This window comes from Podarcis pityusensis (genome assembly GCF_964106645.2).
Source record: "Podarcis pityusensis genome assembly, chromosome: 4".
Classification (NCBI taxonomy): Eukaryota; Metazoa; Chordata; class Lepidosauria; order Squamata; family Lacertidae; genus Podarcis; species Podarcis pityusensis.
The window spans coordinates 33,178,391-33,202,227 of NC_138027.1; the positions used below are offsets into that span (position 1 = coordinate 33,178,391).

General features: G+C 40.6%; 2 protein-coding genes across 3 annotated transcripts in view; one reads left to right on the forward strand and one right to left on the reverse strand.

The window, feature by feature from the left end:
* Nucleotides 1-487: 487 nt before the first annotated feature.
* On the reverse strand, nucleotides 488-10,512 carry BLZF1 (basic leucine zipper nuclear factor 1). The gene is made up of 7 exons (XM_081002742.1): nucleotides 10,319-10,512; nucleotides 7,805-7,867; nucleotides 6,847-7,274; nucleotides 4,591-4,790; nucleotides 3,083-3,211; nucleotides 2,434-2,656; nucleotides 488-1,807 (listed from the first exon to the last, which is right to left on the reverse strand). The coding sequence occupies exons 2-7, from the start codon at nucleotides 7,830-7,832 to the stop codon at nucleotides 1,622-1,624; spliced, it is 1,194 nt and encodes a 397-aa protein (XP_080858868.1). The 5' UTR covers nucleotides 7,833-7,867; nucleotides 10,319-10,512; the 3' UTR covers nucleotides 488-1,621.
* A 597-nt stretch (nucleotides 10,513-11,109) lies between these two features.
* Nucleotides 11,110-23,837, forward strand: part of NME7 (NME/NM23 family member 7) — a 70,320-nt gene continuing 57,592 nt past the window's right edge. The window contains exons 1-2 of one of the 2 annotated variants that reach the window (XM_081002744.1): nucleotides 11,110-11,278; nucleotides 21,278-21,363. Coding sequence is in view for 1 of the 2 variants with exons in the window: in XM_081002743.1 (XP_080858869.1) it covers nucleotides 11,276-11,278 (3 nt within the window). In the remaining variant the exon portion in view is untranslated. The remainder of the gene's footprint in view (nucleotides 11,279-21,277; nucleotides 21,364-23,837) is intronic. The other variant, XM_081002743.1, reaches the window with a different exon arrangement.

Consider the following 23,837-nt stretch of genomic DNA (forward strand, 5'->3'; position numbering starts at 1 on the left):
TACACTTAAACTACTGTCACAGCTGATGGCAATGTGCTAGCACATAGCACTAAGGACTTTACCAACATCTAGTTGGCACTTACTCCTGGACATTGCAGTTTCAAAGTTCTGTCCTATTGTTCTTCCCTGTTGTACTGATCCTGAATAGGTAGTGGAGGGGGCAGTGTGAAAATAACAACTGAAACTTAATGGTATTCACCATTTCTTCAAGCACTGTTTGCTCATTTGGGGGTACTTACTGTGCCTAAGAAATCTCATCTTTTCCTAGCACAGAACCAATGGAAACAAGCACAGACTAATTTACTGCATTGGTGAAGGTAGGTAAATGTTAGAGAATGGTTCTTGTGCTCAGAACACAACTAGTAAAGTGCAAGGTGCTCTGATACTGTCCGACATTATTCTTACGTTTTTGTCAATTTGTTCTCACCCATACAGTACACATTTGATGATAAACATTTGTTTGCTATTGCAAAAACAGCACACATAATCATGCATTATTAATTTTAATTGTCAAGTTACTTAGCAAAGGTTGTTCACATATACCAGCTTTGGAAGAGGTAGAAAATTCCCCCTGCAAAATATGCAGCTAACATTTATTGTAAAATTGTCAAGATCAGAGTAGGCCAAAACTGCGGCATGTCTCAATCCATACATTCCATTAACCAAACATAGGTTGTTGCATGCAGACACAGAGCAGGTACATCTGCTTAGTATTTCAGTGTAATACGAAAATGTTAGAAATGTGATTGTCCCAGAAATGAAAGGAAAAGCCTCTTCCTTTATATATAGCAGTAGACCCTTTTTACCTATTTCCAGTTTAAAAGATGAGAAAGGAATCCTCAAGGCTTATTTCCCTAAAAGTACAGGTAGAAGAGCAGTTCTGACACATTTAATAGCACCAATGAAATATGTCCTTAAATAAGGTCCACCAGGAATACTTATAGGCTGTAAAAGCTGGTTCAGTAGAGATACATAATCCACTGAGAATCACCTCCAATAGTTTGACCTAGAAGCTTGTTGCTACTCTTTGGCTTCAATTTTTGTGCATGCCAGAATTCATTTTGCCTCAATCAATAACCAAATTCATTCAAGATCAGTTTCTATCATAGTAAGAATGCTGAGCTCTCACATTTTCACCTGCTATGCAACAATTGCTATAATAGCACTAGAAACAGGTTCTAAAAGATACTGAAGCACAGCACTCACTATCATTCTAAATTAAAATAAATACTTAAACTAGTTATCTGAACTTATTCACAGAAATAAAATCCAAATGCTTGATGCTGGTAGGGTTTCTATAATACTCCCCTTCAGCCTTCTCTTGAAAAAAAGTTTGCATGTGAATTCTATTTAAGGGCCTATGCACACACTGTTCTAACATTTTCTTATTTGCCTTGGAGAACAGGTTGTGTTGCTCTTATTGCATTATGATCCCAGCCTGATAAAAAAAAGTTTGATAAAAGAACTCTTAGAGGTCTGAAAGCTGTGTGACAAGTATATTTCTAGCACAAGCCCAACCTATCTGAAAAAAAGCATAGAAAAGTGAATACTGATCACTAAGAAAGTTAGCATATTCAGAGACAACATCTCTGGCTATTAGGCATAGTCTTTCTTTTTTTTTTTAAAGCGCTATCAATTCTCCCTGGCAGTGATTGCAGCAGTTGAAAGTTATGTTCTCATATCTAGTGTATGGGTGAAACCGTCCAATATTCTTCCTTGGGGAAAGGAAAGAGGATGGTGAAGGCTCAGAAAAAGGAAGTTCTGGAGATGCTTCTGTACAAGTGCCGGGATCCAGCATTCTCAGAACCTGCAAGAAAATAATCATTATGTTATGGTGAAAGTCCTGGAGCAGTGCATTTTACATGATGAGCTTCTGAACTCCTTGCTATTAAGCAAAGCCTTACCCACTTCATTAACAACAGTAAAGGTAGGATGGGGCAATGTTTTTATATCCAACACTGTTCTGGGCTAGGGGAGAACTACTGGATGTTGAGCAACAGGTATGGAAACTCCAGCGATCAGGAATCATGACTGGTGGCAGAACTGCTCCAGTTGCCCCAGCGTCTTCAGATGCAATTTCTTCTGCATGGGTAGAAGTCCTGCATTCTAATACACTGCACAGTTCAAGCTGTTTAGGGCCAGGGCAACTGTCCCCATCTTTCACTGAATGGACAGCCCATGTAAGCTGGGATTTCTTTAGTTTGTGACTATACAATTTTGTATTCAGAGTATGATAGACCTGTTGGGATAGGGTTAAAGGCTCAATAATGTAGCACCAGTTGATACAATAAAAAAGATAATGCTTTGCGTTTTCAGAAGATGACATTGAAACAGCATAATCTTAATGCTCAAAAGAGTAAATTGAGAAATCTTTAATAAAAATATTTTTTTTAAAAAAGGTAAATTGTGAGGCCAAAATGAAAGGGTTTTTACCATTTCAGCCATTTTCTCAGCAGGTGTGTTGCAGAGTTCTGTCAGCGAAGAGCCCTTTTTGGGACTGTTAGTGCTGTCAGTGTTTCCAAGCAGGTGTGAGGTCACTGCTCTAGCTAGCTTGTGGTTGACAGCTGCTAATTCTGCTGTACTATGAGGCTGTGCGCTAGGATAATAAGTTTGCTGCCTTCCCCATTGCAGAGAAACCAGCAGCTCCTCCAGCAATCTGTATAGAAAATAAAGATAATAGTTTATTTTGGTGACTAACATTCTAGACCACTGTGAAAAGATTTAGCAGGGTAAGTAAGGAAGGTGGGAGACAGCATTCAAATGCAGAAACTACCAGATACAATCTTGATGCTAAAAGGAACATCGTACAGTTTCTGGACAAAGCTTCTGATTGGAAATCTTGCATGAAGGACTGGGGAGACCTTGAGCACCTCCAGAGTCCCTACCTGAAGCAGAGGCTATGACAATGTGTGTTAGAAGAATCCCAAGCCATGAAATGGTATGCAACGATAAACCTGTTGATTATTAAGGAGACGTAAGAATGCTGTTCCCTACCCCCACCCACAAATATGGATATGAATGACCCACAGGTGCAAATGGGGAAGGAGCTGTTAGAAGTTGGGGGAAAACCAAATGTTCATACTTCTGTGCAGCAATCATTTCTTGGCGAAACTGGTCACGTTCACTTAACAGATCCTGAATTGCACTCTGTGCATCCCTGGTTTGACGCTGGAGAACTGCTCTGGAATTAGTCAGCTCATCAGTCATCACTCTGTAGAAGAAATCCCAAATGTGTCTCAGACAGGTAAAGGAATTTATCTACTTAAAATCCTAATTCATGTTACATTAGCAGATAACTTGCTGTTACACATGAAGTGGTAATGCTTACAGGATGCACCCTGAATGGCTATAACTGAAAAATAAGAAGAAATCAGCTTGTTGATCCGAAGTACATTACGTTGTTATTATGACACTCTTAGCCTGCTCCCCACTCGGGAACACTTACTTTATTCTCATAATAACACTGCAAGGTATTTATAATTTAAAGTAACCATTTCGCAAACCATCAGGGCACGGTACAACAACATAAAACAATTTTTAAAAGCAATACAGAAAATTTTGAACAGCCACATAGGCCTGGTGGCATAAAAAGTCAAAAGCGAGGATGCCTATCAAATCTCTGCTGGAAAGATCTTCCATAGGACGGAAATGGTAACAGGAGAAACCACCACCCACTCCCCTCTGGACTGTTTCAGCGATCAGGCTAGGATATGAATTAGACTGAAAGAAGGCAACTTTGAGTCAGTCACCCTGAGAACGTAAATTTGCTGCACTGACATCTGAACACCTTATTGAATGCACCTTATTTACTTTGTGCATGGACTTATCCAGCAAGGTGTAAAACAGCAGCAAGGAGGAGGGGTAATTCTGGCCGGCTACTTCTTCAGGAACCAAACTTCTAAACTGCTTTTTATCTTTGGGGCTGTGGTGGTGCTACTGATCAAGAGCTAACTGAAAAACACTGTTAGGCTTGTGTATCTTTTTATGGTATTTAGAAGTGTAAAGCAAGACACATCTGGAAGTGGAAGGCTGATACTTGGCCTGCAAGGAAAGAGGAATTGTGGATCTGCTGCATAGAAACTGACTGTACTCTCTATTTCAATCTCATAAGCAAGCCTATGAGGGAAGCAGCTCAGGGTCAGCAAGATGGGCTAAGTCTACGAAGCCCCCAGTTATACTATTCAAAGTTATATGCAGCACAGGAGCAGCAGTCCTCAGAAAGCCCAGCATTTCCAGCCTTCTTCCACCTCATCAGTGGCATCTCCAACTGCACTGCTATGCCACTGCTCAGGTCTAGGTTGCTGTGAATAAGACACGAAGAGTTTGACAAGGCTTTCCTTACCCTCAACTGTCTTTTGGCTCTTAGCACCCAAGGATCCATCTTAATCTTAAACAACCATCAATCCCCCACAAATAGCTTTCCTGTATCCCACACATGGGGTCTTTGCATGTCCTCTAGGGGCTTAGAATGGATTTATGTTCAACTCCAGAACTTCCGCTCAAGGTGCAGATTACCACTTGTAGTTCAGCAACATTTGGTGGGCCAAAGGTTCCCCGCAGCCTTTATAAAGTTGCATTGAGGCACAATACCTGCTTGCTAGGAATTTGCTCCTCCAAACATCACACTGTATAGACATCCGCTCTAATTGCTCAGATAATTGAGACACATTTCGCCCTAGGGCCTCATTTTCAAGGATCAGTTGATTTTTTTCACGTGCCATGCGTTCAAAGTGATACTGCAGGTCATCCCCCACAGAAGCAACAAGTAACTTCTTCAACTCCCGATTGACCTAAGACAAGACAATTATTTAAACATTCAACATGTGTCAACAAGGAATATGATCAAGCTACCCCTGGTTAATATTGAAGCTATCAAGTACAAGATGCTAGAAGGCTCCCCTTCCAAGCTTAGCAGATTTTCATAGTAAATAGATATAGGAGAGATCACTAAGAGACAGGTGTGTATCCTTAAACAAGATGCCTGGATACCCAAACTATAAGCACACTAATACTGTATGCTAAGATATTTGATACAACTGTAGCTGCTTAAAGTAACAAATACTAAGGCGCAATTTGCTAAAAGATAAATATATACAGTGGTACCTCTAACTGTGGACACGATCTGTTCCGGGGTGCTAGTCACACCCCAAAAAGTCCGCAAGTGCGGAGCGTGATAGAGTGCTTCTGCGCATGTGCGAAGTGCGCAGAACGCTTCTGCACATTTGCCACACGTATGGCGAAACCCAGAAGTATACACTTCTGGGTTTGCTGCATTCGCAAGCTGAAAAGATGCAACATGAACCTAATGCAACATGAGGTATGACTGTATACATCTCAGAGGCTAGTTTGCAGCTTCAACATGTTGAGACCAATAGCTTTCATGTTGCCACTTCCATGAATTGCTTCTACAATGTCATACCCAATTAGCTGATCATATTGATCTCTGTAACATCCTTGCCTCCAGAAAGCATTGGAAACTATGAAAGTTGCATGTCTCCATAGCACCATAGGATCAAAATCATGTGGAATAATTCAGGTATTCAAATGTGCTAGATACTCATATGGTCTCTGTATGTTTTCCCCTGTGGGACAACTAGCTGCTTGGGGTGGGTAGGATCTGCTTATGTCTCCACATGGGTGCTGTTAACTTTTTTTTAAAAAAGGGCAATCCTCATCTTGTATCACATCTAGTTTGGTCTTAAACAACGAGTGTGTGAACCATCTGAAAGCTGCACTCCTGGCATTTTTTCATAGTGGGTAGAAGGAAAGAAAAGACTTAGTAGACAACTACAGTATATAGCAGAATTGGCCCTTAACATCCATGAGCAGAACAATGAGGATGAACAAATGTTACTAACTGCTGAAAGAAGGTAAAACAATACATTTCCCTCAATTTAGTCTTTCATTTGATGTGCATTAATTCAACACCACCATCCAAAATTACTGTGATAGAAACTTGTCCATTAAAATTGCTTGCAGGCTTCCCATAGGCTTCTGGTTGGCTACTGTGAGAACAGGATGCAAGACTAGATAGGCCACTGCCTGATTCAGCAGATCCCTCTTCTGTTCTTAACTGATATCCCATCTACTTTATTGCCTTTTTTATGGTCAGCACAGCCACAACAATCCCAATGATACATTCAGGACTAATTTATATGTGGTTGTGAGCTTACACATGGTCTACGAACCCTTACCTGCATAGGAACTCCACAAAACGAACACTCCTAACTATTGAACCAACCCATATACATTTACTGACATTCCAGCAGACACAGAGCTGGCAGACTACTACTTTCCTATGGGCTGGGGCTTAAACTATGAATATCTTTAACAAGACACTGAATGTGTAGCGCTCATATACGGATATGGACTTTTTAATTATAACAGATACCATCAGTGTCACCTCTTGATCAGCCACTGTCTTATAATAAACACTCATGCCTCATGCCTAACTCTAAACATACACTAGGAAGGACATCCCATTGGATACAACTGAACTTACTTCTGAGGAAGCTTCCATAAGAGTGTGCTATTTAGGATGGAAGAAACAGGGAACATATTGTTGAATGGGGTTTCCTCTATCTTCCCATGAACGCTTCTAAACACCAGATAGTTGTTTATTTCTTTGACATCTGATGGGAGGGCGTTCCACCGGGCAGGCGCCACTACCAAGAAGACCCTCTAACTGGTTCCCTGTAACTTCGCTTCTTGTAGTGAGGGAACCGCCCAGAATGCAATATGAATAATTGTTATATTGCAGTTCCCTACTGGGAGCCCCGGTACAGGGCAGCTTTTAAAAGGAAAAAAAAAAGCATAATGGATTAAATCCACTTCTTGGTCCCTCACCTCTGTTTGCACATGGAGCTGATTGGAAAGGCCTTCCTTATCCTGTAGCAATCTTCTTTCGGAGTTCTTGAGCTTTGCTATTTCACTTCTAAGCTCTTTTTTAGAACCCGAAATTTCATCTAACAGAGTGAGGGTTTCTCTTTGGTGTCCTGAAGACTTGGGCATCTTTGCATTTTTGGTAGGAACTACATGGTTTATAGCAGCTTTGGGAACCAGGATTCGCACAGCTTCGATCTCCACGGCCGTATCACCTTTTATCTTCCCTAGTTGAAGAACTCCAGGACTTAGTGAAGGAAGAGCTTTCTTGTGTGGGCTTCGATGGGCATGACTGGCTGAGGACTGGATTACTTCAACAGATTTGGGCGGTTGCTCCATTTCCATGCCATCCCCAGGTCCACGGATGGGTGAGGTGGCATATTCAGCTGAAACTTGGAGAAAGAAAGCAGAAAAGTTAATGCAAAAAAAGATATTTTGGTGAGATAAGTACTTGTCATTGTGTTGTGTCCAAAAGCTTCTGTTTCTTCATTGCATCTCCTCCACTGCATGCGACATTGTTAGCCAAGTTTTTAAAAAGAAAATTGTATAACTAGACATAAGACCAATTTAAGAAATTGTTTGCTAGTTGATTTTAACAGTGGCCATATTTACACACTTAGTACCACCCCCAAAAATGATAGTTTGAAGCAGATTACCACTCAGATAGCGTGATACAATATAGCATACTTATTTTTATTGATTTAATGTCTGAATATCTGTTAAGAAAGGTTTTGTAAATTTGATATACTTGGCAATAAAAAATATTAAGTAAAAACCCTAAATGATTAGACCTTGCAATTACCATACATTTAGCCTACTTCTTGGTCTAAACAGATAGTTTTACCAAAGTCTTTCCTTTACCAATAAGTGAAGAATGCATAGTTTAACACAACATTTGTTTTTAAAAAGGATGAACACTTACTGTTTACTGTATTCTGTAGTGTTGTCATCTTGTTGATGGAGCTTCACACACAGCAGGTAAACACTAAGCAGAGGAAAAAGAAAAATGCATAAAATCTCTGTTGCATATCTTAGCTGCTAATTCTTCTGAGAAATATGCCAAACCAGTAGTGCATCTTTTATCAAGCCATATTGCTCCAATCCAAAAAGGCAAGCACTGTTTAGAAACTTCCTGCACACATAACCAATGAGGGTGCAAATATACACCCTAGCTGTGAGAATTCAGGATCCTTACGAATTGCTTGGCCACAACCTCTGTGCCTGTGAATGGTGGGCACAGTGGCTGCTGTTATTCTAAGTACCTAACAGTTTGCTTGGTGAATGAGACAGACCAGAAGTGATGAGCAGGGGGCATTAGAAACATGAAAAAGCAACAATAATGCAATTATCTAGCACAGTGCATTGCAGTTGCTGTAAAGAGCAGAAAAGCAATTAACTGGACTACCAAGACATTCAACAATTTTCAAGTGGCCTGTGTGTGGGAAGCTTAGAAACCACTGCCTTCTACCAAATTAGATTATTGGTTCTTATAGCCAGGGGTGGTGCTAGGTTCTTCAAAGGTTCTTCAAAGACTTGGGGACCAGACACAATGTTGTTTTTTTAAATAATTGTGTTTCATCCATAGATCTCAGGGTGGTTCACAGTATAAAAAAGATAAAAACACAAAACACATAATAAAAACAAGAAATACACATTTAAAAGGATACAGGATGCATACAAGTTACTATGTTAATTTATACATATAGATGCATATTTAGGTCAACTTCAGAAGGAGAACCACCCTGTAAGCAAAGTTTTTTAATAAAAGATTTGGGAGCAGGGATGGAATAGAATCAATGCCACCTCTGTGCCCAGCATGCAGCTCAATATTGTCCGTGACTGGCTGTGGATCTCCAGTCAGGGCCTGCATAGCTGCAAAAGGTAAACTACTCAATACAGTTGGGCAAAACGTACAAGAGAGACAAAGAGGTTACTTTCAAACACTGCACCAGCTCTGGGTTGGCCCAACACCATAGAATGGCAAGACACAAAAACTTAAGACACAGTGAGACTATTATTTTGAAACAGGAAGTTGACTAAGGCTGCAACGCTAATCATACTTTGGCAGCAACTTTCACTGAACTGAGCGGGTTTAATGTGAACAAACATGTTCAGAATCAGGCTAGTCAAGTTTCTTCTCTTCACCATCCTAGCTCATGACAGGTCTTTTCACCCATCAGAAACTGGCCCTTGAAGCTGTTGTCTAGAGTCTTACAGTTTTGGCATTCTTAATAACTGACAAACCCAAAGAGGTAGAAATTGTGCACTGGAAACTCAGAAACTAAGTTGTAGTGTCCTATACTAGAGATAAAATTCTTTACCTGCAAAGAAGCAATAGGATGATGCTTCTTCCACAGGCTGTGTGCCTACCACAAATTCTGCAAGTGTGTCAGATTTTTACTTTGTATCTTAAATCCCTTCAGCCTCATCTCACTGGAAGCCTACACTCCTATGCACATTTACCTGTGAATTAGTCCCATTTGAATTCACTGGGTAGGACAGATGTCAGCCCTGCAGGATCCACTTTTACTAAAAACCCTCCACCAGCTTGAGCCAGGTGAAAACGACATGCGTTTCAAAATTAAAAATTCTGACCCTGTGAATTTGTTTTGAGCACTAGAACTGAAGTGAGCTCACAGTCCTCACACACTGATCTCTGCTCCCAAGTCTCTCCCAGCCCCCACTTCAGCAGCATAATTTGGCATTTCGTTGTCATTGTTAAAACAACTGGGAGTCAGAAATCCTCACCCATCTTTTCCATGCCTGCTAAAAACATTCCTGTTTAGACAAGCCTACCCAGGTGTTTGGAAAGCTGAGGTAATTTTAATTTGTTTGAGTATTTTAACTTTTGCATGTTTTTAAAGTAGGGTCCCCCCCCCCCCATTTCATCTTTTGCAAACCGCTTTGATTCCCCCCCCCCTTGTTTACAGTCAAGAGGTGTAGAAATGTTATGAAACAAAAAACAAGCCCACCCAGAAGCCTCCCGGTAGATCCTGATCTACTTTCTGCCAACATCTGCTAAGCAATATACACAGTGGCACAGTACTACGCCCGAATGAGAAAAAAAACGATTCTGGCTACCCCGCAATACACTTTCGATGAGATCTACTTCCCAGGATGGGCAGTTTGGGAAATGCAGCAGCAGCATAGCAGTCAACCTTCCCTTTTTTGCGGGAAATTCCCTTATTCCAGCGTCGTTTCCAGCTGCTATCCCGGATTGTTAGATATCCCGTAGACTGTCCCCGGGACAGGTGAGGCTGCTGATCCCTTATTTTCTAGGCTGTTGATCCCTTATTTTCAAATCTGAAAGTTGACAGCTATGAGCAGCAGGTTGCTTCGCTACGAGGGAATTTAACAACGCGTGAAATGTCATAGTTTTCTCCCACCCGCCGCCGCCCAGGCCGCCCCCGCACCGCACAACACTCCCTCGACTTACCAGCGGCCCGGATTACTTGCGAGTAGTTTCCCTTGTCGCCCCTCTCACTCCCTCGCCATCTCTCACTCATCCGCCTTCTCTAATCAACTTCCGCTCTATTGATTTCCGCGTATAGAGGCATATCCATTAGACTGGCGCACAGAGGTTAACTTCCGGATTGCTTTCGAACTCCACGGCCTTCCCACGTCGCGAAAGCCGCCCTAACAAAACCAGTTGGGAAGCCCCGGGTTTTAGTGTACCGTTCATTTGAGTGACATCTGTCTCTCCTGCCAATCAATACAATACAATACAATACAATACTTATTTCCTTGGCAGAAAGGCAACAATAAAACTTCAATCCCATTTGGAAAGCTCAGCAGGGTCCGGTATGGTTTCAAATTGGATGGGGCACCGCACCGCATGTTGAGATGCCTGCATTGCAGAGGGTTGGACTAGATGATCCTAAGGATCCCTTCCAGCTATATGATTCTATTCCACATTTCTCTACCCCCCCCCATGGGCAGCCGTCACTTGGTATAGGAAGGTGAAGCGGGAGCGGGAGCTTCAAAAAGAATTTATGAGGCATGACCGCGAGAGAAGGGCGCATTTGTTTACTCTGCTATTTCCTATCTCTGCGCTTCCGTGCAACTTCACAGCGATGACGTCCGCTTAAGTTGCGCTCCGTATGCTTCCTTTCAATGGGGAGTAATAGCCTGGCTCTATCTTCCGTCAAGGCCTAGAGCGGCGCTTACTCTGAGCCAATCGTGAGTCACCGCTAATGGCGGTTTTCCGCTTTCAACGGAAGTTTATTTTCCGCCACCGCGTCCTATGCGCGCGCCAGGAAGGAGGCGTGGCTTCGGTTGCTAAGAAGCGGTTTTGGTTGGCGGGCGGGCAGAGCTGGACCGTTTTGTTGTTGGAGGGAGCGAGTGTTGCTTGGGCTGAGGCAGAGGAGCGTGAAGGACAGGCGAGGACGGTACCATGGTGAGTTCCGGGGTGGGGGGGTTGGAATGATGCATTAGCTAGTCGCCGTGTGTGTGTATATAATGCTTCTGCAGTGACTCCTATTTAGGGATGGTATGTTAGGGAAGAAATGGTGCTTAATAGCTCCTCAGTGGGGGTGATTTTTTTGGGGGGGGGAATGTGTTGTGACGTCACTGATTACATTTATTTACATCCTGCCTTTCTTGTGAGGAGCTCAAGGCAGTGGCCTCTGTTACTCTTCTCCTTCATTTTATCCTCACAGCAACCCTGTGAGGTAGGCTAGGCTGGGGATGAGTGACAGGCCCAAGGCCACCCAGGGAAGCCCATGGCTGAGTGGTGTTATAATAATAATAATAATAATAATAATTTATTTATACCCCACCCATCTGGCTTGGTTTCCCCAGCCACTCTGGGCAGCTTCCAACAGAACACTAAAATACAATAACCTATTAAACATTAAAAGCTTCCCTAAACAGGGCTGCCTTCAGATGTCTTCTAAAAGTTTGGTAGTTATTTTTCTTTTTGACCTCTGGTGGGAGGGCGTTCCACAGGGTGGGTGCCACTACCAAGAAGGCCCTCTGCCTGGTTCCCTGTAACTTGGCTTCTCGTAGCGAGGGAACCGCCAGAAGGCCCTAGGCGCTGGACCGAGCAGAATGATGGAGGTGGAGATGCTCCATCGTTCAAGCATTCAGAACTTCAAGTGCTCAGAACTTGGCCCTTCTTGTTCCTAGCCTGACAGTTTAACCACTGTACCATGAGGGGGGGGAAGGATTTTGTGGTCCTCCATGTGGTGTTGGACTCCCAACTCTCTCTTTTTTTTGTTTTTGTTTTTTTTAAAATAATTTTTTATTAAAATTTTAAACAAACAAAAAAGAAAAAGAAAAACAACACACACAAAAAACAATACAAAACTTAACAATAAAAACACAAAACATAGCAATTAAAAACGAACTCTCTTTTCCATTTCCAATTTTAAATTACTTATTTTCTGGACTTCCTCATACCTCCCTCTTTTGTATTCCAATCTACATTGTTTGTCCAGCAGTTTCTTTTCCACTTTTTTAATCCCAATCTTTAATTTAACAAAACGTTAAGATATATAACTTCAACTTTTTTAAACCTAATCCTTGATCTTAATGTCATACAACTTTGAATTTTTCCCTTTTATTATCAAATTTCCATTTCTTTAAACATCTTTAATCTTGATCTTTAATCTTAATCTATCCTTAACTTTAACCTGTACAGCTGGGAACCACTTGTTTTCAGTCCAACATCACTCTAACATTCCTTAATTTTGCAGTGTTTCTGAAGATAGTCTTTGAATTTCTTCCAGTCTTCCTCCATCGACTCTTCTCCCTGGTCACGGATTCTACCAGTCATTTCCGCCAATTCCATATAGTCCATAAGTTTCATCTGCCATTCCTCCAGCGTGGGAAGTTCTTGTGTCTTCCAATACTTTGCGATAAGTATTCTTGCTGCTGTTGTTGCATACATAAAGAAAGTTCTATCCTTTTTTAACACCATTTGGCCTACTATGCCCAGGAGAAAGGTCTCTGGTTTCTTGGGGAAGGTATACTTAAATACCTTTTTTAATTCATTATATATCATTTCCCAGAAAGCCTTAATCTTTGGGCACGTCCACCAAAGGTGAAAAAATGTACCTTCAGTTTCTTTACATTTCCAACATTTGTTATCGGGCAAGTGATAGATTTTCGCAAGCTTGACTGGGGTTATGTACCACCTGTATATCATTTTCATAATATTCTCTCTTAAGGCATTACATGCCGTAAATTTCATACCTGTGGTCCATAACTGTTCCCAGTCAGCAAACATAATGTTATGGCCAACGTCCTGTGCCCATTTAATCATAGCCGATTTTACCGTTTCATCTTGAGTATTCCATTTCAGCAGCAAGTTATACATTCTTGACAAGTTCTTAGTATTGGGTTCTAACAATTCTGTTTCTAATTTGGATCTTTCCACCTGGAAGCCAATTTTCCTGTCCAATTTAAATACCTCCATTATTTGATAATAATGAAGCCAGTCTCACACTTTGTTTTTTAGTTTTTCAAAACTCTGCAATTTCAGTCTATCTCCGTCTTGTTCCAAAATTTCCCAATATTTCGGCCATTTGACCTCCATATTGACCTTTTTCAAGGCTTTCGCTTCCATTGGTGACAGCCACCTTGGGGTTTTATTTTCTAGCAAATCCTTATATCTTATCCAAACATTAAACAGCGCTTTCCTGACAATGTGGTTTTTAAATGCTTTATGTGCTTTGACCTTATCATACCATAAATATGCAGGCCATCCAAATACATTATTAAAACCTTCTAAATCCAAAATGTCAGTGTTTTCAAGAAGTAGCCATTCTTTCAACCAGCAAAAGGCTGCTGATTCATAGTACAGTTTAAGGTCTGGCAGGGCAAATCCACCTCTTTCCTTTGCATCCGTTAGTATTTTAAATTTTATTCTGGGTTTCTTGCCCTGCCAGACAAATTTAGAAATATCTTTCTGCCACCTCTTGAAACAATCCATTTTGTCCACGATCTGCAAAGTTTGAAACAAAAACAACATTCTAGGCAATACATTCATCTTTATCGCAGCGATACGGCCTAGCAGTGAAAGCTTCAAATTTGACCAAATTTCTAAATCTTTTTTCACTTCTGACCAACATTTTTCATAGTTATCTTTAAATAAATTCCCATTTTTTGCTGTCATGTTAATCCCCAGGTATTTAACTTTCTTAACCACTGTTAAACCTGTCTCATTCTGAAACCTCTCTCTTTCAAACGGTGTTAAATTTTTCTCTAGAACCTTGGTTTTTAACTTGTTCAATTTAAATCCTGCCACTTGACCAAATTCTTGAATGAGTTCTAAAACCCTTTTTGTACTAGATTCTGGCTCCTGTAACGTCAATACTAAGTCATCTGCAAATGCTCTCAATTTATAGTGTTTAGTTCCGACCTGTATACCTTTAACCATCTGGTCCCTTCTAATCATATTCAGCAACACCTCCAGGACTGAAATAAAAAGAAGTGGGGAAATTGGGCAACCTTGTCGTGTCCCTTTTTCAATTTTAAGTTCTTCCGTCACAACGTTATTTACAATTAGTTTAGCCTTTTGTTCTGAATAAATTGCACTTATACCATTCTCAAAACCTTGGCCTACCCCCATACCCTGAAGATTCTTCTTCATAAAATTCCAAGAAATATTGTCAAAGGCTTTCTCCGCATCTACAAATATCAACACTGCTTTAGTGTTTATATTCACTTCTAGTTTTTCCAAAATATCAATTATATTCCTCAAATTATCAGACAAATGTCTTCCTGGGAGAAAGCCCGCTTGGTCTTTATGAATCTCTTCCAACAGCACTTTTTAAAATCTCTTCGCCAAAATATCTGCAAAAATTTTGTAATCCACATTAAGTAATGATATAGGGCGGTAGTTCTTAAGTTGTGTCTTTTCAGTCTCTGTTTTTGGTACAAGTGTAATATATGCTTCTTTCCACGACTCTGGTGCCCTCTTCCCCTCCATAATTTCATTGCAGACCTCTTTCAAAGGTTGAATTAACCATTCTTTTAAAGATCTGTAGTATCTAGAGGTCAAGCCGTCTGGTCCTGGAGATTTACCCAGTTGCATATTTTGAATGGCACCTTCTATTTCCTGATCAGTTATTCTGTCATTCAAAATTAATCTTTTCTCTTGAGATATTTTTTGTAGTCCATTTGTTTTCAAAAATTGGTCTAAATCTGTTTCTTTCACTGGCCCCTGAGTATATAGTCTTTTAAAATACATCTGGAAACAACTTCTAATCTCCGCAGGGTTCTGTATATTCCTTCCTTCCACTTCTAAATTCGTAATCGTATTTAGTTTTTGTCTCTTTTTCATTTGCCATGCCAACAATTTACCACATTTATTGGCCGATTCAAAAGTCTTTTGTCTCATTTGTTTAATTTTCCATTCTATTTCCTGATTCATTATTTTCATATATTGTACTTGATATAACTTTAACTCTCTCAAAATCTCTTGAGATTTGGGATTTACTCTCAGTCTTTTTTCACATTCATTCATTTTGTTCATAATTTTATCCTTCTTCTCATTTTGAGTTCTTTTCTTTATCGCATTCTGTTGTATTAAGAACCCTCTCATAACAGCTTTACTTGCATCCCAGATTACTCTTTTCTCCACGTTGGAACTAAGATTTATCTCGAAGTAATCTCTTAGAGTTTTTTGGGCCTTCTTAAGAAATTCTCCATCTCTAAATAAGGTGTCATTCATCTTCCATCTGAAGGAGCCAGTTGGTGTTAGTCTCATTTCCATCTTAACAGCATTGTGGTCGGAGCAAATTTTCGGGCAGATTTCCACCTTTCTTGTCTTTGGTGCCATTCCTCTAGTTATCCAAATTTGGTCAATTCTTGTCCAAGTCATTTTGGCTTCAGAAAAGAAAGTTCCCTCTTTTGCCAAGGGGTTTCTAATTCTCCAAATATCCACTAAGTCCAAGTTGTCTGTCATATCAAAAAAGGTTTTTGGTAGTCTACCATCTTTGGTGACTACCTGTCTTTGTGCCTTGTCCATATAAGTAGATACCACTCCATTCATATCTCCCATCAAAATCATGTTGTAATCCATATGGTCCATCAAGGTCTCATGCAACTTCTTAAAAAAATCAGATTTCCCGTCATTTGGTGCGTAAACTCCTACAATCAAAAATTTTTCTCCTTGTGTTTGAATTTCAATTGCCACAAATCTTCCTTGGTCATCTTTAAAAACAAATTTTGGTGATAAATTGTCTTTTGCGTAGATCACAACCCCTCTCTTTTTAACTTTATCTGACGAAATAAATTCCTGACCAAGTCTTTTATTTATCAACAATTTCCTGTGTAATCTTGTTATGTGTGTTTCTTGTAAACAAATTAAGTCCAATTGTTCCTTTTTTAATATATGAAATACTGACTTCCTTTTCTGAGGGGAATTCAAACCCCGACAGTTCCATGTTAAAAGTTGCAGGGCCATGATGTTATTGTTTTAGTTCTCCTCCTACTGCACCTAGTGCCTGTTCCTCATCCGTCGGTGGTATCCCTTCTTTCGAACGGTCTTTTGGTTCCGGAGATAGTTCTTTTTGTAGGTCTTCTCCGTGGTCTCTACAAAATTTGTCTTTGTCGTCTTCCGATCTTATTTTCCTCTTCTTTCCTTTGTAACTAAAAGACAGGCCTTGAGGAAGTTCCCACCTGAAATTGATATTGTTCCTTCTCAGCAGGGTAACCAAGTCTTTATATTTTACTCTGAGATCCAGAAGATATTTCGGAATATCTTTAAATATTTCCACCCTTGTCCGATGGATTTCCAGTGTCTTCTTGAAATGTAGGCCCAAAATCTTATCCCTCTCTTCTTTTGTTCGAAAAGTAATCAGACAGTCTCTCACCTTCTTCTCTCCTCTTCTCCCGAGTCTAAAGGCATTTACTATTCTGAAACTGTCTTTTACCAATTCTGGATCCCAAAAGTCCAAAAATTCCTGCGTGAGAAATTCAGCTAGATTGTCCTTTTCCACCTCAGGTACCGATCTGACCCGCAAATTCACTTGCTTTTCCTTCAAATCTATCATAGACAGGGTTAGTTTATGGTCTTCCAATTGTTTGTGCAGTGTTGGTAATTCCTCTTGAACCTCTTTAACTTCAGTAGCAGAAGTTGTAGCAATTTCTTTAGCCTCTTCAGCAATCTGGCGTATTGAGGCCGATTCCTCCAATAATTTCTGAATAGTCTCTGTGTTAGTATTTACTTTTTGGCCCAAATTATTTATACTTGCTGTATTCTGGTTAATACTTGCTGTATTCTGGTTAATACTTACTGTATTTTGATCAATCTTGTCAGATGCCTCTGCTACTTGTTGACTTATTCTATTCAAAGATTCATTAACTTTGGCCAAAACTTGAGCAAAGGCATCCTCACTTGTCGTACTTTTTACCTTTAATTGTGCCGATGAGGCTGTTGTTGAGGTTCCAGAAGGGCCTGAGGCCGAAGATCTCCTTTGTAATCCTTCTTCTGTGCGAATAGTCCTCCCCGATCTTGTAGTCGAAGCATCCGCCTTCTCTTTACCATCTGCCATTCCTTAGATAATGCTCAAGGTCAGTCACGTATTTAAAATTAAACAGTGGAAATTTCCTGCCAAGCAGTGTGAGAACTACTCAAGTCTGCTACAGTTTCAGTTGTAACAAGTTGTAACAGTTCCAAGCTCCACTAGGGGGACACTGTAACAGTCATAAAAGTTCTTGGATACTTTAATTTCTTTTTTAAGCCCCCCTAGTTTATTCAGGAAGAAAACAGTCTATTCACAATTTTTAACTTAGGACCAGGAGATATATATTCACATAAATTGTCCAAACTTTTATTTCCTGTGCAGGACTAGCTGTCAAAATATATTACAAGACAGTACCTCTCTTTCTTTCCTGAGATCTGGAGATCCTTTCCCAGGGAATTGAGTGGTGGTTCAATCCCTTCTTTTCCACTCTTTATGAAGAAATCACATCCACAATTCTCCCCCCCTTTCCCTCAATTTAGGAAGGGAAAAGTCCAGGTTGGATGATTGGATTAAAGTCCGCTAAAACGTACTTTTCAATTGCTTCCGCTTTCAAGTTCAATGCTTTATTTTATCTACAAATAAAGAGGCTGACTTCCTTTTTAAGCCTCTTTCCGTTTTCGGCCAGATTCCAATTTTGTACAGTTCCAATTTAAATTGTATCCTACTCACGGATCGTTGATTTCAAGTCCGAATTTTAAGGAAGAAAGGCAGCGCTCTCCGGTCAACAGCTTGCGGCTTCACACCACGAACGAGCAGACAGCCCACAGCACAGCGCTCTCCCCCGCTCCGCTTTCAAGCCCGTTGCCAGACTTCTTACCGGGTTGGGGGGGCGCCAAATGTGCCCGCTGGGTCCCAGGCTCACAGGCTTCTCCCGCCTGTGATTTTTGGGGGTCCCCCGCTACGCCGAAAGCGGGATCCGACCCTTAATTCGCGGTGAGATTTCCTCCGGTGGAGGAAATCCGCCATTAACCGCTGGCGCCGCCTCCGGAAGTCCTGGACTCCCAACTCTCATTAGCCCCAGCCTGCGTGGTCAGGGGTTATGGGAATTGTGTGGCCCAGCAATGTCTGAACGGCCACAAGTTCTTCATCTTTGCATTACACCATATTGACTCTCCTGGTGGTTTCCTGATAGGTTACCTTCTTCCAAAACCTGGAGAGAGAAAGAGAGAGAGAGAGAGAGAGGGAGAGAGTATTATCAGTTTGGAAGAAATGTGACAGCCAACAGTTTGAGCAAGGGGAGGCCAAAGTAGAGAGCAGCCCATGTATATATTAGTCTTTGGGGATTTACTGAATGAATGCAGATTTGCTTCCACTGTGCTCTGCCTGTTTTTGTTTATAAGGATACAATGATACTATAATATTGCAAATGTAATAAAACAAAGGCAAAGGGAAAAGACTTAAAGGACATGTGTGCTTCAACACTGAAGAGGACAAACTTCAAGAGAGAACACTTGAAGCCCCAGCAAGAGACGATTAGATCTAAACTATGCCAGCCTATGGACTTCAAAGGGGCTTGCTGTAACTGCTGGTCAGTGGATACAGCGATTCCCTTTCATTCGGTCATAATTTTATTTATATGCTGCTTCTTCCACACAAAAAATCACGCTCAAAGTAGTTTACAACAAAGGAAACAGTAACATTTCTCAAAATCAACAATCACAAGAACAATGCCATAGTAGCATAATAAAACAACAACATAATAGTAAGTGTAACAACATAAAAAAAATCATTTCAGTGCAATAAGATTACACTGTATAGTAAGATTACATTAACAACATTAATCTTGCCGGCAATAGCAAAACGAGAGTTTGAGTTTTACCTTGGTCCTAGAAACACCTCTTTCATCATGTTGCTCACCTTTGAAGTTGTCTCCTACATCATAATGATGTCAGATGATAGACAGGTGGGTGATGGTACCCAGATGTCAGAGTTGGTCCATGAAGGGTGGAGGAGATAATCCTTGCTGTAAAGAAAAGTGAAACTTAGAACAGTGATGTACTTTGCATGACAATCTGATACATAATAGTAGGGATGCAGACTTTCTGTACCTTTCAGACAGGACCAGGGCCCCATCAATATGAGACAGATTGGAGGAAACCTGGAATCTATTATTATCTCTCTCTTAGTTCCCTCTTCTTTGAATGTATTTAATTCAACACAGACGGGGTCTTTTTGTGTGTCACACCAATCCATCCCAAACATTTCCCTTCTATTGAAGCTTCTGTGCTGGGTAGAGGGAAAGCTTTGTTTGTGCTGTGCAATCCCTGATGAAAATTGGATCATCTGTGCAGGCGAAAATGAGTCCTGTGCCATTAGATAATGTCTGTCCACCTGTCAAACTTGGCCCATGGGGTGGATGTGGGAGATTAGGATCCAGTCTGCTGTCCAGATCCACCCCAGTTATATACCAAACTGTTACTTTGAATATTATATATACAGTGTATCCTGAACCAGGGCCAGCCCAAGACATTTTGGCACCTGAGATTGACCCCATATTGGCTCCAGGGAAGAAGGGTGAGGAAAATCTACATCAGGAACAAGGTGTGGGGGAAGAAAGATCAACATTGGGATTTGCTGCCCTAATGGCTCCTGCCACCTGAAGTAGTTGCCTCACCTTGCTTCATGGGTGGGCCGGCCCTATCTTGAATACTGCAGATATTAAATGGGGATCAGGGAATGGGTATTATGTTGTGGTAGCAAATTTTCAGGGTACTGTTTTATATATGCATTGTGGCCTATAAAATTGGTGCTATAAAATGGAAGGTAGGCGGTACAAAACCACTTTCCTATTTAACTAGTTAGATTCCTGGTTAGATGAAACAAAATGTTTGTGTGTGAACCATTGATGACTCAAAAATACCTATTAAATTTATTGAGATTGTATTAGAGTATATATTGCAATCTTGTGAGTCTGTTGAAAGAATAATGAGTGATTTACAATATAGTATTTACTTACTTGTTTGTTGTTCTAAAAATAGGCATCACATTTTCATCTAATTGTAGACAACTGTGATTAGATGTGATGAAAATAATTTCTAAAAAATACTTCATACATTTGGTGAATTTCCAAAGTAGGATTATACTGTATTGTATAATAAAAATATCAGTTTTAGAGGATCGTCATCTGGCAAGATGAAAGCTAGCTTCTTTCTTTAGTCTTAGCCCTTTGTCTGCTTTTATTTTTAGCTCAGCTTCTGTGCTTGCGAGTGTGCAATTTAAACTTGCATCATACTTAAAATGAATTTATGTGAAAGTGGGCAGTAATTGTTCTTCAAGCTCACTTTCCCCTCAGCTGGCCCTCTTCCTAAAAGATGACTTTAAGTGTAACTGATGAGATTGTTTAATGTTCTCAAAATCTCAGGTAGAATTTTCATGATGTAAGCAGCCTCCAGAACGGCCCCTAGTTCAGCAAGAGCAGAATTATGTTTGACTTCAAAGAAGTGTGGATAGAAATAAAGGGCTGCATCTAGCTTATTTATTGTTGGAGTAAACCATTGAAATGAATGGACCTAAGCGAATCATAACAGTATTTTCGATGGGTCTATATTCTGAGTAGGAGTAACAGTGGCTACAATCCCAGTGTTTGTATTTATAGACTGTGGAGAGATTTCTGGGAACTTGTAGTTAGTCACAAAATCTCATGCCCATATCAACCTTGAATTGGGCATGCTGCTGATGCGCCCAGTGCACTGCACTGGTCATTTTTTTTAAAAGCCAGGGCCTCACATGCCTCATATGCAAGAGTAGGAGGCTAGGGTGCTTAAAATGTTTAAATAATGGTGTGAATTTGCTTGAGTATACATTTGATTGGTTATTTGGGATTTTTTTTGGTCATTTGCCAGAGTATACTATGTTTCTTTCATATATTTGTTCCCGTCCATAGTTTAACAATAATTAATAAATAATACAATTTCTCCTAGTTGAGACTTGATATAATCTGACTTCTGTGGAGCACTAGGTGGAGCCCTTTAGCTGACAAACCTGAACCTGCCATTTCTTTTAAAGGGTGAGTGTTTGCCTGCTGCCCATTACAGTTTGTTCATGCTAACCATATTAGCTGGACCCATTTGTAAACATTCCCTATCCTCGGAGCATTGGAAAACATACTGTGGTAGCTGGAATTACTTTTAAATTGTGCTAGCTGATGCACATATGGAAAAACATTCCATGAACAACAGTTCTGTTGTGCAAACAGTTCCATGGGCAACAGTAGTGCCACACGATCAGCATTGTTCTGTTTCATAAATACTTACAATTTAAATGAGACAATCCTCTGTTAATCCATTCAGAATAATAAATAGCACCATTTTACTAAGGGAAAAGATAATACCAATGGAACCAAAGGGAGCAAATGACTGGAAATCCAGTTTAAGTCAGAAAGGTAAAGTACCTACTTCCTGGTGGTCTAATTTCCCCTGTGCTTGCTATAATGGTTATTGATTCTAGTGGAAATCCAGTAGCAGGACGGCAGGTCATTCTCAGTGACAGAAGGCCCCAGATTTAGTCCTTGACATGAAAGGATCAGATAGCTGATAATAGGAAAGGCATCTCTATTTGAAACCCATGAGATTTTCTGCCAATCCAATATAGGACTGCTCTGCAAGTGTGACTAAGACTTATGCCCTGGTCTGTTTATGCATCTCTGCCATATGCAGCCCCTGTTCAAGCAACCACATTATAGCAGAAATGTTAAAACATCTGGTTCTGTGTACTGCAGCTGGTTACATTGAATATCTGAAATGGAAATGAATCATTTGTTCCTGATCGCTTATAAGACAACTGATCACAAATGTCATTGTTCTTTTGAACTGAGAGAGGGCTTGTGGTAGAAATCATGCAGAATGGCCCTTCATGTTTTGGCAACAAAGTAAATTTATAGTGTAACTTTTAAATGGGCTAATTTTATGAGTTGTTCTGAATAAATAAGGTTTTATTGTTATTTTGTACTTGTGCACTTATTTCCAGGAATTTATACTGTGCCTGTCATTTGGAATCCTCTTGGTCCCCCCCCCACCCCCCCGCAAACTTTCCATTTTCATTATTCATTACGTTACTCACTGTACTAAAGATATTAGATAAAGTTGGTTTTTTTTACACACACATACACCTGTTCAATATTAACTTGGTATCTGTCTTTATGATAGAGGATTTATGAGTATGCCATCAGACATTGTCTGCACCGGCTGAAATCTGTATTCGGCTGAATTGCTCAAGGGTTAATATTTGACACAACACGAGGTGAAAGAAGCATTTTAACTTTAATGACAGCCTTGGCAGGAGACTATTTGGTTAAACTATAGTACACAATGCATGCTGGCTCAAAATGTTCCCAGTTGCGAAGGAGAAAGGGATTGGCTGAGCTCTTGGCCTTCTGTGTAGCAAGGTAATAAATTTTTAATAGGCCATGATACTCTCAGAACGTTCAAGGTAAATGCCAAACGTGTGCTCTTTGGAACCGCCTTTCCAGCTATTTGGTGCTAACACACACCGGTATCAGCTGGCTGAAGGTCACCTTTCACCTTCACTGCAGTTTCAGGAGAGTCCACGTGTTTTAGAAGTGCTCGGGAAAAGTGGAATGCAGAAGAGCAACGTAGCGTGGTGGGTAGAGTGCCTGGCTTGGATCTCAGCCGCTTGAGTTGAAATCTCTCATTCATGTGCACTCCTACGTCCGTTGCCCTCTGTGCATTCAAGGAATGATGGGATAGAAGTCTGATTTGTAATTGCATTCTGAAACGATAGTGAAAAAATAAGCATTGGAGGAGTGGTGTTGAAAGGTGCAGTGTGCGATTTGTGAATATTTCCTTTCAAAGACCCATATGTTCATAAACAAACACACATTTTTATTTCTAACTTCTGGTTCCAAACCTCTGTAGGGAAAAACCTAGACGAGAAGGCCTCAACAAATGTCTGCGTTCGTTTCAGTAAACTGCTCTAGCACCTACTGAGGCCTCCTCATTTTATTTTTCACTGGCTTTCAAAAGTGTGTGGCCAGTTGTGGTTGTGTACAAGGCTCCTTACTCAAGTGTCCTGCTGCCAGCATTTGAAATTTGCCTGGTGCATTTTCCTCCTGGCTATTGGCCACTTGTGACCACTAATTGAAGATGGCCAGGTGCCTGACGTCTCCACCATCTGGAGGTGCATGCCTGGGGATCCTTGGATCGTGACTGTTTTCACACACTAAACAACACATCCTGTAGAATTCTATCCATTATATTTTATCTGTGCAATCAGAATGAATTTCAGGAACCAAAATGTCGTATTGAAAACTGCTTTCAAGCTGTCTGGCCCCCAAATGGCGTCTAGGCATTCCATTTTTGCAACTGTAACTCCTGGTTTAAGGAGCCACTTGGCGCTTAGCTTATATATCTGAGTTTCTAACACTGGCTGCTGCCCCTTTGTGGAAGCCCCATTTTGCCTGCCTGCATGTTCCTATATTGCCCTGCTAGTATCAAGTTTTATTCTCCCCACTCTGAAAATTCT